Source organism: Chelonoidis abingdonii, chromosome 3 (genome assembly GCF_003597395.2).
Source record: "Chelonoidis abingdonii isolate Lonesome George chromosome 3, CheloAbing_2.0, whole genome shotgun sequence".
NCBI lineage: Eukaryota > Metazoa > Chordata > Testudines > Testudinidae > Chelonoidis > Chelonoidis abingdonii.
The window spans coordinates 38828377-38843703 of NC_133771.1; the positions used below are offsets into that span (position 1 = coordinate 38828377).

Sequence of the window (15327 nt, forward strand, 5' to 3'; positions counted from 1 at the left end):
CCACATATCCCAGATGGAGGGTGAAGGAAGTAGCCTAGAGATGTCTAGAATCTGGAGAGGTATGAAGTATCTGAAAGAAACCTTAGCAATAGTTTTCTAGTATCTAATAATATTATTTATCCCATAGCCTCCATCAGGAACAGGTCCTCATTTTGTTAGGCACTGTAGAAACATAAATGGTACCTGCCTCAAAGAGTTGTCTACATATCTGGCCCTGTTAATTCATCTTCTCATTATTCTTTTTTTATCTTCCTCATCTTCCTTATTCTTAGAGTTAAACCCTGTCTTAAATTAGGTGGAAACTCGAATAATAGAAATCCAATAATTATTTCAAACAAGCATTTTCCTGCTTTCTCCCATGGTGATCTCACACATGGGAGGAGCTCCTTTTAACATCTGCAAAATTGCTCCATTCTGTTTCTTCAAATCTCTCCTTAAAACTCTGAAGGGCTATGATACCTATAAAATACTTGAGAACGATAAAGCAGCTAGTGTGCTGAGACCACTGCCTACAGTGCTGACTAGTACTGTCTCATTGTTTCCCTGTACTCTCTAGGCTGTGTATATCCACCTACTGTCTCTTGCCATAGAGTTAGACAGTGAAGGGCCGATCACCGATCCTTGTGAACCCAACTAGAAACATACCCACTTGGTGATAATTCCCCATGCCTAACTATATTTTGAGACCTATCGGTTAGCCAGCTTTTAATCCATGTAATGTGTTCCATGTTAATTTTATATTGCTCTTGTTTTTTAATCAAAATGTCATCTGTCATCAAGTCCTGGTGGTGCAGTGAGTATTAGCCTTATCAATCAGTTTGGGAACGCGCATCATTAAGAAAAGATGCTATGGGAGAAAGTACAATGATGTTTCTGACAACAGCAGATAAGCAGGCAGTAGAGACAGACAACACTGCCTGAGCTGAAGGGATGAGGGAACCGACACTATGAATCAAAAATACATAAGAGTAATAAGGCTTGATGATATGGAGAAGAAACATGAGTTTGATGCATTGTGCATCAACAGACCTGTTACAGCAAGACTGTGACCCACAGTAAGAGTGTCTGCAGATGTGCATTATCCCAGTTGGAGCTCCTGGAGACAATAAGCTGGACTGATGCACAATGCCTCTCGGACTTCTGGGAAAGCATGGCTAGAAGTTTCCTACCACACCCTTTTACCGGGTGCAATATGAGTTTTCCTTGTTTCTACACTAGCCTCACACTGTTGGTTGAAGTGAAAGGTTGCCATAGTTATGGTCGCACCACTGTTCCTCCCTTTCCCATCTTCTTTGGGAAACTTGGCACCTAATGATTAAGATTGTGACAGGTCAGCAAAAGAAGGGTGAGGGTGTAGGGGCTGCTTATCTCTTTTTTTTCTCTCTTTGTGTACCCACAAATTTCATTTTAAAGAAGCAACAATACTATCTGCTAAAACTATCATACATGCCATAGCTTTGGCCTTGAAAAAGGCTTCTGCCTTGAAAAAGGCTCTAAACAGCAGATCCAACAGACCATTGCATGGTATTACATCTGCTCATTTCTTAACTATATGCTGAGGCTTGTAAAATAGCTGGTATTCATTTTGGTTCAACGTAGACATATTGCTACTACAATTTTCTTATTCCCCCACCCCACTTTCCTTTTTCTTTTTCATTTTCTCATTCCTAGATGTAAATTGGTTTCTCACTAATTAAATCTTGAAATGCCTTCTGGCATGGTAGGAATATTTTGACTTCTGTATTTCTACGAAATTCAATAAAGCACGTGAAAGTTCATTTGAAAAAGTATTGTTTCAAACTTTTAGAAGTTAGCCAATGGCCTTATGATAATACCCTTGACAGAGATTCATTTTGATTCACCATTTGAAATTAGGTTTGGGAAGGTCGTGGTAACAGATTATAATCAGGCTAACTGGAATCAATTTGCTTACTGTGTTAGTTGAGTTTCCATTCAAATGTAAACCACTGTCAAAGAGGGGTGAGGAAGCTCCACTGCTATGATCACTGGACGGTCCAGGGGAACCTGAAAATCAGAAGGTGATAGATAATTGCTTAACTATTTAAAATATTAAACAATCCATTATTATTTCAACTGAGGAAGGATTACAATGTGAGAATTGGTGAAATAAGACATCATACAAAAACATGACAAGCAACAGTATGCATCTGATCATTGGCTGTACTTTACAGGATAAGAAAAATGAAGGCAGTTAGATATCTTTATGTACAGAGTGCTCAATGGGATTACTCACATGTTTAAGTGTTTGTCAGATTAAGCCTTTTTACAGTAAGGTTGAGTTTTTGAAAGCTGAATAGAGAATTTAGCCACACATCTCCTATTAAAATTAATAGCTAAATTCCCTAGTCACATGTTAAAGGCATATGTATGCACTGGTTTATAAATACATCTTAACTCTTGGCTTGAATGGTGCCTATTAAGTGGACATGTAAACTTAATTAATGGATCTGATTTTTTTTTTGTTGGTGAATGCCTATTATTTTAGAGAATTGGAGATATTCATTATTTCACTGGGAAATTAAATGCAAGAAAACACATTATTGCAATGTTCATATTGCATGGTTATGTGCTCAAAAGCCAACTTTTGAGTTAATTCTTCCTCGTGCATGTATGCATTAGGAGGTTGTCTGTAAATATATTGTTTGATGGCAGCTTATCTGAGATATGTATGTCTATTTAGGTTATAAATAACATATATTATATTAGAAATACTATGTGATTACATAATCAAATACTATTAGAATGCAAATGCCAAAGAACACAAGGTTTAGGTTTTGCTTTTAGATTTAATTCTTCCTTTTTTTTCATTTGCGTGCTTAATTGTGCAAACTTCACATTGAAATAATGCATGTTTTACATTTAATTTACTATGGAAATCTTAATATATTGACAAAAGCATGTAAAAATCAAACTCACAGCTCCACATTCATTATCACCAAAATTCATTATTCTGTCTGCAGCAATCACTTGAAATTCCTCTTAAATCATTTCTCATTAATAGGCCGATCAAGTCTCTAACTTAATAACACATAACAAAGGATGACAATAATTCATGTCCATATGCCTTTTTAATGCTTCTATTCCATGCACATTTGTTGGGCTTAGCAAAAATGGAAATACAGTCATAGAACTGTACAATAAGGCTCCTCTTTTCCATAACAATTTATGCACATATTTTAATTAGAGAAGAAAAAAATGATTCAACTTTATTTAATTTTTCCAAGCAGCCACATCTTTGTGTATCTCGTAAACGTTTTTTTATATAGCCAGATGTGCTAAAACTACATTCTATGGGAAAGTTACAGAATAAACCCCTACCACGTTTTGAACACTACTGGCCATGTTTGGGTTTTTAGTAGTTTCTTCAGGCCTTTAAATTAGTTAAAAACAGGTATTTAAAATTACTCTAAGATGCCTTATAACAGTGGAAGTTTAATTAAATAATGATCATCAGCAATCATGCTTTCAATTATTTTATAAAATATTTGTGTGGAAGAGTTATAAATATACAAATATAGCTTATCAAATACATTGCCTAAATTCACAGAATAAAAAAATTCTATAGTTTGTGTGCAGATCATACTCCAAAAATATCTCTTCTAGACTGGTAGGTTGCCACTCGCTCTGGTTTTAATGGATAATATTTAATGGATAATATCTTTGTGGCCCCTGAGGCAGAGGTGGCGCCACGTGCTGCCTCCATCCCTAGCACTGTCCCCTTCACTCCCATTGCCTAGGAATCGGCTAATGGAAGCTGTGCAGGCGGCGTTTGTGGACTCGAGCAGCGCATGGAGACCAGCTGCCTCCCTCCCCCCAGGGGCCACAGAGATGTGCCAGCAGCCAGCCACTTTCAGGAGTGGCATGGGGACAGGGCAGGCAGGCAGCCTGCCTGAGCCCTGCTGCGCAGCCGACTGGGAGACACCTGTGGTAAGCACCTCCCAGCTGAAGCCTGCACCTCGCACCCCCTCCTGCACCCCAATCCCTTGCCCCAGCCTGGAGCCCCCTCCTGAACCCAAACTCTCTCCCAGAGCTTGCACCCCTCACTCTTGCACTCAAATCCCCTGCCCCAGGCTCAGCCTGGAGCCCCTTCTCACACTCCAAACCCCTCAGCCCCAGCCTGGTGAAAGTGAGTGAGGGTGAGGGAGAGTGATGGAGGGAGTGAGGGAATGGAGTGAGTGGGGCTTTGGCTCAGGGAAGGGGTGGGGCCTCTGAGAAGGGACAGGGTAGATCCTGGGTTGATCTTAAAATCAAAAAGTGACCTTTAGTGTAAAAAGTTTGGAGACCCCTGGTTTAAGTATTGCAACACAGAGCGCAGCAAAGCCTATATATATTTTAAAATATGGGCCTATATTCTTACTCACTGAACATTAAATAATAATGTACATTAAAGAATAAAGCTTCTTGCAGTAAAATATCTGAAAATAAGATTATTATTTCTGTCAGTGTCTGCTCATAATGAGAAATATTGCAAAGGGAAAAAAAATTAGCTGTACCCATTAATTTCTTCTTACCTAATGGGAGCTTTAGAAATGATGGAGCTTCCCTGAGGTACTGTACAGTGATGGTAACTTCATCGCCAGCATTTCGCAGTAGGTGTACCTGTCAGTGTGACAAATAACAGCTATTTTTTATCAAAAGAGAACTAGCCACAGAAAGGAAAATAGTCTGCAACAAAACTTCCATCTCTCTTTTTTTGACAGAAATACAACAGTAATGTTTATCATTGGAATGAAGAATATCTTGTGGGTCAAGCCACTCCATCAAATGATAAAATGAAGTATACCCACAATTACTGAAGAAACTGAGAAAAATTAAAAGTTGAAGGACAGTTTGTGTTTACATACAGACAGAAAAATCAACAACACTGTCTGAAAACAATTTCATATCATACGCCTGTTGTGACAGGTAAGTGGTACATTAAGGATGAATAAATGAAATGTAGTGCACGTTTTACATTTCGGTTTCCTGATTGATATAGACTTGTAGCAGGAGTTCATTTTCCTTGGCCACCCAGAGCACTTCAGCCATGTTAACAGGATACAAGAATTGTCTTTTAAATATATACTGAGTTAAAATAATCAAAAGGTATGTACAATAAGGCCTCTTTGCATACAATTGTTTTCTAATTCAGATATTGAACACAGGTGAAGTCTATTGTGGAGTGTAGCTGAGGCCTGGCCTGACACGAATAATTAACACATGGAGGGAGGCCTCATTTTTTGGAAGACAGAATTAGGGAAGTAAATGAATCATCAGAGTAACACTGCTGTATGCCACATAACAATACACGAGTGCAAAAGGCTGGAGTCAAATTAATTTCTTGGGAAGTCGAGTGGAAAAAAGTCTCAAAGGGAATCCCAGCAGTTTCTGGAATGGATCTTCATTCCCACTCACTTTGATCTGCATCTCCCTGCTTCAAAGCACCCTGCTCGCTCCTTCTTCTTTGATCTCACTGAGCTCCTGCTCTCTACTTAGCCTGTTCTCTGCTCAGTGAATTTCCCTCTTGGCCCCAATGCTCATGTAGATGATTTGCCCCCAACATTTATCTCAGTGTTGATATAATTGCAATTGTACCACAAGTTCAGCAATATTTGATGTTTTATTTAAAGCCACAGTTCCTGGAGCCAAGTGCTTAGATGAGAACTTCAGTTTTCATTTAGAAAAAAGCCCTACTGGGTGTGGGGAAAAAGCTGCAAACATCACCCAGTTGCACCCTGGAAACTCAAAACCAGAAGGAAAAGGAAAAGAACCATTCATTCATTCTAAATCTCACAATTGCAAAGCCAGTCTCATGATTTTGGGCTATAACTCCTTATTTCTGGGGATATGTGGTTGGCAATATTCGTCTTCCATGACCCCCACCCCCAACATACAGGTAAAAGGGGAGCCACCTGTAATAGCAACCACAACACCTCTCCTTTTGCTCCCCATCCTCAACAGAAATATGCAAATGTACCCTTGATAGTTGTTAACCCACATCCTCCTCATTCTCCATGTATCTGTATACTCTACTATTACATCTCTTTGGGATTGTCTTTCTTTCATCCCCTTGCACAGTATCTAGCACCACAGGACCGTGCTCTCTGATTGGTGTCTCTATGGGCTACTACAATACAAACAAAAACAGAGAACTGACAAGTGGAAGATGGAGAACTTATGCACTGGCAGGCTAAATGACTTGTTCAAGGACACATAACGTCTGTGGAAAGGCTGGGGACTGAACTTAGCTATCCTGAATTCCAATGCAAAGCCTAGGCCACAACATCATTCTTCTACCCCAACTTCTACAAAAATTGTTCATTAAAAGCTGAGACTGAGTTGTAGCTCTGCCAGTCGTGAACTGTATTATACCACATTTCTGAATAGTTCAGATAACTGATTGTTTTATGTGTAGCCTATTGCATATCTGCACATATTTTAGAAACTTCAGTTGGTATAAGTAACTGAATTTGAACCTTCAGCTGAAATGAGTAAAAACGATGGTGGGGAAAGCATACTTTGGGAGTGCATCAGATCATTTAGGTTGGATTTGTAAAGCATCTTTGTTCTTGGTAAGCTTTCACATTATTTTTTAGTATTTTTCAAATTCCTCAGTAACTGGATGACCACTTCTTTTTTAATTAACACTGATTGAATAATTCTTAAAACCCCTATTTTGACCTTTTTGCAAATCCATCAAAACTAAGATTTTTTTCTCTTTACAACAGTACAATTTGTACAGTTGAATGCCTGACCCATTCTGCCATGCCTGTACAGAATTGTTTTCAAAGATAAATCCAGTACAGGCAAAGAAATACTTTCCATTCAGGTCACAAAAGGAAAAAAAAGAAAGGAGGGCAGCTCAGATCTTTGGTAAATGGAAAGTCAATATTAATCCATCCTTCCCACATGTAAGGGTCTGAGCAGAAAGAAGAGTGATCTCAAGTAACACTTTACGCTGAAAAATTAGTATTATGCCTTGTAGCTTTAGATCAGCTACTTTGAATGAAGAGGTGGGAAACTCATGGGGACCTACAATAAATGATGTCTTGGCTTTTAGTTTTAACAAACCCTGTCTTACACTCTAGATTCTATGTAGCCTTCATCACTTATCCAAGTGCATCACAGTCATTAATGCATTTTATCCTCACAACATCCCTGTGAGGCAGGGAAGTATTATGCTTAATTTTACAGAAACTGAGGCACCGGGTAGATTAAGTGACTTACCTGAAGTCACCCAGGATCTCTGTGATTGATCAAGGACCTGAATCTGGATCTCCTAGGCCCCCTTTCAGTGTCCTATTTACTATACCATCTTTCCTCCTAATGTACTGCACGTATAATTTGATTAATGATTAATTTTAGCAAAATTTGGGATTTTAGCAAGTTCCATTTTGAAGATCATCATTAATAAAGTGGATGACATCTAAAAAATGCACAGGATTCATTTTATAGGCCATTACTCAACCCTCCGATTCACATTGTTACAACAGTCTATTTTAGTTTTGCAACCAGGCAGTCATAAACAGTGCGTACATAAAGCAGTCTATGTGATGAAAAATGCTCATGATAAAGGTTGAGGAAACAGTTAGTAAAGTCTTGTATATGTTTAAATGAGTCAATATTTACTTTTTTTAATCAGTCACAGGATGATGATTGTGGCTTCCTGAACTCCATTAACATACACATTAGGATTTGAAATGAATTGATGTACTCTTTTGAGGCGATTCATATCAACTAATCACTTTGTGCTATTTATGCTAATCTGCATGTTAATGAAGCCTTCAAAGCAACATCTAATGCTTTTAAATTTGAAAAATACATTTCTAAACTAGAAAGAGTAAATCAAGATCCTGCTGCTCTCCAAAGATGGAATGTCTAAAATTTTGATTCATTAACCAAGAGGGTATAATTTCGGTGTCTTATTAGGGTGTCTTTAAAGTTCAAAACAATTAATTACATTATTCTAGTTAAAATATTGTAACTAATTAAGAAAGTTTCAATATTTTAAACCAACTGATATAATTTAGTCCCTTAGTCATTATATAACAGAAAAATATCTGAGGGGTAGCCATGTTAGTCTGGATCTGTAAAAGCAGCAAAGAGTCCTATGGCACCTTATAGACTAACAGATGTTTTGGAGCATGAGCTTTTGTGGGTGAACTGACGAAGTGGGTATTCACCCACGAAAGCTCATGCTCCAAAACGTCTGTTAGTCTATAAGGTGCCATAGGACTCTTTGCTGCTTTTACAGAAAAATATTTGAAATTCCTCAAATGTTCCTTTGACGTGACTTGTGTGTCTCAGAATTAAAGAAACAAATTCAATCAGATTCTTTGGAAGGCAGTGCAGATCCACGCAAAGGGTTCATTTCTGCAGAAAGTCAGTCAGGGAGTTGTGGAGGCGCATTGTATCCACAACATCCTCTTTTCTTTGTCAGATATGTTCATGTCATACTCTCTGTTAATCTAGCATTTCAACTAACCATGGGAGAAACCAATTCTGACAAAATGGACTGAGACCGCAATAGGAGATATAGACATAAACATTGACATAAATGGCCCCTTTTGGGGCCTCAGTCCAAGACGGCACCTAAAATCATCATTTTCAATATCTGCAGAGAAATCTGACATTCTGTCTGGCAGAAAAATGCCTGCAAGAGACACAGAAAGAGAGAGACAACCACACCAAACATACCTGGCATGCATATTGCTGTGAATGTCAAAAGAAACACCCATATTAGCACAATACATGTATGCAACAAAAGACTGGTGAAAAACACTGTTGTGAAACACCATGGTACAGTGGAACTTATTGAACTCAAACAAATAGCATTGGTTTCTCTTTAAAAAACACCTGAAGAGTTAGCATGGGCAACTGACTTTCCCCTGCCAGAAAAAATAAATAAATAAATACATAAATAAATACATAAATAAATAAATATCTTGACATAGGCAACTTCAACAGCCAACACCATCTGGGGATATGCCAACAATGACAATAATGGTGAAACACTTGAAAAGCAAGAAGCAACAAACAACTTGAGTTTGCTCTATGATTTCCAAGATATACATACTTTCCAAAGTGCACAATGGAACAAGAGGAATAATTCTGACCTCATCTTTGTCATCTCTGAAAGATGAAACAGAGGCTGCAGTACAATCCAAGAAAACAAAGTACCCACTGAGATTCAATTTCAGAAAGGCTGACTGGGAAGGCTTTACAATTGAATTGGATGGATCCATCTGTCATATTGCTCTGACACACATGCACTATGTAGAGTTTTTGTCCATGTTGTGGAAGACTGCCCAACAGCAAGTTCTAGGAGATGCTGGATGCTATATATGCCCAGACTTTCAGAACAAACAAGTGAACAGTATTAAAAATACGTCAAATTGTTTGACCTGGATCCCTTCAGTGAAGAAACCATTGTGCTTGGGATAATGCTTATAAGAGCAATCCAAAAGGAGCATGTTTCTGACAAAGTGGGTATTCAACCATGAAAGCTTATGCTCCAATACTTGTGTTAGTCTATAAGGTGCCACAGGACTCTTTGCCGCTTTTTACAGATCCAAACTAATACTGCTGCCCCTCTGATCCCAAAAGGAGCAGTGCAACTACTGGAGGGAGTTGATTGAAACAACAAATGTGTGTTATAATAGTGAAAAACATGGGTCACCATTTGCAAGCTGAACACTGATGGATAACCATCAATGTGTATCAGTGCAGTCTCTCCCAACCAAGTTGCACACCAATTCATTCTAAATCGTAAAACAGTCCATGAAGCAAAGAACAAAGTGAAACAGATTAAGCAGGAACTTCTCAGAGACAGTGAAGTCCACAATGAGTCCCTCAACATTAAGGAGTTGACAATAGCCATGAAAACACTTACATGTGGAAAGACAGCCAGACTCAATGGATATAATGAACTATTACTGTACTTTGAGATGACAGTAAAGAACAGGCTACTTGATTTTTTGATGGAGACAATGCAGATACCCAAGCTGTGGGAAAGGCTAACATGGTTGCACCACTCAACCATGTAAAGACTCTAATTCTGCAGAGAGATACTGACCAATACGCTTACTCTTCTCAACCTACAAGCTATACAAGCGGATTATAATGGGTAGAACAGCACCAACAATGTAAAGCCAGCTGTTCGATAACTAAAGCAGTTTCCACCCAGGGTTTTCATGCTGTGGTCAAGTTGCAAACCTATCTCAATACATTAAGGTTGGCTTTGAAACTTGCAAAATGAGAGTGGCTGTTTGTGTTGACCCATCTACTACTTATGACACTATGAGTCATCATACACTTCTACAGAAACTGGCAAGAATTTTGTGACATAACAAGATGGTCCAGGTCTTCTACTTCCTGCTCAAGAATTGACATTTCTTTGTCAATATGAATGATCAGAAAAGTTGATGGTATACTCAATGGAATACACAATAGAACCTTAGACTTAGAGATACCTTGGGAATAGAGGTTGTTCGTAACTCTGAAATGTTCAGTAACTTTGAACAAGACGTTCTGGGAGCAGAGGGGTTGGAGCTGCAGCTGCAGGGTGGGGTGGTGTCAGGGGTTCAGGTGGGGTGGGAGAGAGGGTTCTGACCCTCAAAGTACCAGGGCTTGGGGAGGGTGGGTCAGAGCTTTAGATCGAGGGGGAGCACTGGGGCTCAGGACTTCAGCTCTGTGGCTCCACTCCTAGTTTCAGCCTCGTGAGAGGTGCCGGGACTCAGGGGTTCAGCCCCACGAGTAACAAAAATTGGTTACTGTAGCAAGCTTCACCATCATGCCTGTCACTCCCACCATATCCTGGGATCACAGACCTTCATCACCCCACTCCTGAGGGCTGTCCTGACCAGATCAGGCCACAGAGAGTGACCCATATGACATCTTAACCTCTACCAGCTCCAGCTGAATCTCAAACCCCACCTGGGATGAAACAGGATCAGACTACTGTAAACAACAATGGTTATTTGAGAAATAAGGACTGGGTGATTATTTTAGTCTGAAGCTGTCACAAGACAGCACTGGACATTTGCAAAGAGGAAAATAATGCAGAGTTTTTAAAAACAAAACTGATGATTGATTTTGGTAAAATTCAAATACTTCCCTTGTTTCATTGCTATCATTAGCCAAAACAGTGAACCATGCCATGGAGTTACAGGCTTGCAGGATGAAATCTAACTGCTTCTTTTTTGTTTTTTTTAATAACAATCACATTTCTCCCCCACCCCCAACTTTACATCCTTCTGTTCTTGCTGCCTGTAGCCAAGAATGATCCATACCACATAGTCTGGTGGCAAAAGCAGGGAACCCAGAAGCTTTTGTCAAAGATGTCACCCACTTTCGTGTGACTTTGAGCAACACAAAACCTTGATGTGTCTCAATTTCTCTTATCTATAAATGGGATCTATTGTTTACACGCTGGACCTTAGAGGGTTGCTATAAGATTCAGTTAATATTTGTGCCCTACTCTGAAATTCTAATGTTATAAAAGTATTTGCTTTTACTATAATATATATGAAATGCCATCTGATCAGCCCTGCCTAATGCACCTTAAAATAACCACATGCCTGAAGAGCTTGGGAAACCACAATCCCACAGAAAAAGAATTCTTTATTTTTTTTTGTATTAATCTGGTCAAATTTCCATATCCACATATACTAAACCTCAGCAAGGGGTGGGATTGGTTACTAACGGCAGCATAAATAGCTTTTGTTAAATGTTATTTATTAAAGGAACACTGTTAATTCAATACTTTTATCAAAATTAAGTAAATCAAATGCACTAGGCAAATAGATCCTTGGCTATGCACATTGAACATGAAGTCCACGTTAGAGGGTGGGAGTGAGGTGCTAAGGTAGGTAAAACTGCTCTACACACTCCCGTGATCCTGAGCTAGTTTTGCATTGGTCTAGCACTTGTGTAAATTAGAGCAGCCTGAATGATTTTCTATGTTCTGTCAGCTGCCAAAGGGTGCAAGGAGTGGAAATGGCAGCCAACGATTGCAAGGGCATAGGAAGACCTGGCCATATCCTTTTTCCTCTGGCCAGACATCCAATGGTGACACTGAAGGTCGGATTTAGTGTAGGAGCCTGTATATCAGCTCTCTGCTACTGGAGCATCCTGCTGCTCTGCAGTGAAACTTGGTGGAACCAATTACACTAGCTGTATGGGTAGATTCTGTCAGTGCAAATTGGCTGTACTGCACCTGAGAACCTGACTCCTTGTATTTCTGTTGCCTGCTAGCAGTTAATAATGTTAATTTAAATATCTATAAAACACTGCTGCACTTCCACACATTCAGCTGGTGGATTTTGTGTTTTGCACCATCAACAGATGTAGTTTGGCCAACTCTTATGCTAAGAAATGTTACAATTTATCTTAGTGTGTTATTGATCAACCCACAAGATTATGTGCACAGTGTAGGCTATAACGTTCTCTGTTGATGGCCAAATATATTCTCACTCTTCCTCAAACCTTCAATTTTACTTCTGGACTAAGTTGGAGGCAAACATATATCTTTTCATAATGAGCACAATAACACAGCTGAAAACTGCTGATGGTATGTATAATGTCTGGTAAAACTCCTATTTACTATAGCATGACATTTTGTTCATTCATCTAGTGAGCAGTTGCAGATGGGAACCCTGTGTTATTTATTCCTCCATCACCAGTGGTATGTAGAGCCTTTTAGAGATGTTAAAATGTGTCCGAGATTAAAGTATGTCAGAAAGGTGTTATCATCTGACTGTTGCTTGATGCCCAGAGGGAAATGAGTTAATTTCAACCCATTACCTAGTGGTCAATGTGACAAAGTTCCTTCTCTAACTTGGCGGGTCCTGCGCTTATTGGCGGATTTGTTCACCTCAGTGATCTTCCCCTCTTGTAGAACCCACAGTCCTGAGTCAGCTCCGGCCTGATCAGGAGCTGGGAGGACTGGGGGGAACCCGGGCCCGCCCTCTACTCCGGGTTCCAGCCCAGGGCCCTGTGGATCGCAGCTGTCTATAGTGCCTCCTGTAACAGCTGCATGACAGCTACAACTCCCTGAGCTACTTCCCATAGCCTCCTCCAACATCTTCTTTATCCTCCCACAGGACCTTCCTTCTGGTGTCTTGATATGCTTGTCCTCCTCAATCCTCCGCAGTACCTCTCTCATCTTCAGCTCCTTGCCTTCTTGCTCCCAGCTCCTACACACCGCTCTTATCCTCTGGCTCCCCCCTGCCTGACTAGAGTGAGCTCCTTTTTAACCCAGGTGCCTGATTAGCCTGCCTTATTGGCTGCAGGTGTTCTAATTAAATAGCTACCTCTACTGCCTTCTAGAAAGATCTTAATTGGCTCTAGATGCCTTGATTACCTGGAGCAACAGCCATTTGGTTACCAGGGTACTAGGGATTTCTTTGCCGTGGGCTAAATAGCCTGTTTATCAGTACTTTATTAGCCATCTGGCTTGCCCAACATCACATATCCCCCCCTCTTCAACACAATAGGTGGGCAACTTGGGATGCCCGGCAGTGTGGCGTGAAAGACATCACGCGTTTGCATCGGTGGCATCCAGCCTGTGCTGTCTGCGCGAATTGAATGGTTGGAGGACAGAACACCTGGTGGACCTTTTGCATTCTTTTCCTTATTTCTCTGCATCCACTGAAGGGTGCATGGTCCAGTCCACAGAGTAAATCGCCGGCCTAAGAGGTCATAAGCAGCGTCTCCATGCCATTTGACAGCAAGGCATTCTCTCTCGAGCTACTGCCGGTTACTTCTGTTTCTCTTGGGTAGCAGCTTTCTGCCTTAGGTGAGATGGGTGTTTTTTCTCCATCATGCGACAGACAGCCCCAACCCATCTTGGAAGCATCCTGTTTGCAAATAAATCCTTCGGTTAATCCGAGCTATTGAGGATGGCCGGTCATTACGAGAGCTGTCCGAAGGTTATGAATGCCCTCTGCTGCGTTGTCCACTTCACCCATGTTATGACCTCGGGCTCACCAGTTCCATAGAGACTTGCCCCTCTAGCAGTGGGGAAAAGTCGTGTAGCCACCAACCCAGGGACGCACGGACCCTGCTTTCCTTTGGGGTCGGGCGGGGCCAGTTTTGAATCGCCTCATAGCATATTGGTGTTAGAGGGCTTCACCTAAATACCCTTCCTACAAATATATCCCAAAGGGTACTTAGCCTTGCCAGTCCTATGGCATTTAGACGATTAGCGGTGAGGCCAGCCCGCCTTAAGGTGCATAGTCGGGCCTCAACTTTCTCCAGTGGGTCCCAGTTGGAAAGTATGGGATGATGACATTGTTATCTAGGTATGAGGCTGATAACAATATGGGGGCGCAGCAGCTTATCCATGAGCGCGGGATGTAGCTGGGGCCCCATGCAGGCCAAAAGGGAGGGGTGTGTGGATATGAGTCACAAGGCCCTGGAGACGTACGTCGTACGGCACTTACCCCTCAGACTCCTTGCTATATATATACTTTAGCTCTTTGCGTCAGGGGAATCTGCCGAACCACCCTGTTTTCCTCTCCAGTTTGTAGTCAAAGAATCGGGCACTTACCTCAGCTCGCACCAGTTCGTCAATTGGTGGTATGAGGTATGCATCGAGTTGGGATACTTCATTCAGTCGGTGAGTCTCACGAATCTCATTGTACCATCAGGTTTTAGGCACTAGAACTATTGGACCTGCAACATGACTGTTAGGAATATCTTCAATATCACCTGAATCTAACATTTTCTTTATTCAGCCCTGATTTCCTCTTTGGCTGCTGGGATTCAGGGTAGCGTCTCCGTGTTACCGTTGGCTCGGGATTCATGCGGATATGGTGATAGGTCTCAGTCATCGCCCCGGTTTTTAAGAGAACAATCTCGATGCGAATTATTCATGTCGCACGTTCCTCCTTTGATTTGGCGGTAAGTTGTGGTTGATAGCCTACTTGCTCATGTAAGCTTTATTTTCTGGGGAAGGGTCTCTGGGTGACCTAAGTGCTCTCGTCATGCCAAGGTTTTAGGAAGATTGATGTGAGTAAAATTTGATCATGTTTTCCTGCGGCCTGGCTGACCGCACCTTTATAGGTTTACTCTCCCATGGCTCTCAATCTCTTCGTAGTGTCCGCCACGGGCCAAGCAGCTTGCTTTCTTCTGGGGCACCTTCAGGACCTTACTCGGATCCCCTGGTTGTTAACCAATCAAGCTTTGCTTGTGTTATAATGGGGTTCCTGTTGGGTCTCCTGTGCTTTCTCCAAGTGTATCCGCGTACAACGGTGTAACTCAGCTATACCGATCCCACATCTGTAGTACAAGCGTCGACTATGTTCTTCCGGGATCTTGGTGCTT

At 41.0% G+C, this 15327-nt stretch overlaps 1 protein-coding gene across 1 annotated transcript in view; it reads right to left on the reverse strand.

The window, feature by feature from the left end:
• SNTG2 (syntrophin gamma 2) overlaps window positions 1-15327 on the reverse strand; it is a 534493-nt gene that overhangs the window by 175927 nt on the left and 343239 nt on the right. The window contains exons 7-8 of the mRNA XM_075063695.1: window positions 4533-4620; window positions 1934-2025 (exon numbers count right to left, since the gene is read on the reverse strand). Of these exons, the coding sequence (XP_074919796.1) occupies window positions 1934-2025; window positions 4533-4620 (180 nt within the window). The remainder of the gene's footprint in view (window positions 1-1933; window positions 2026-4532; window positions 4621-15327) is intronic.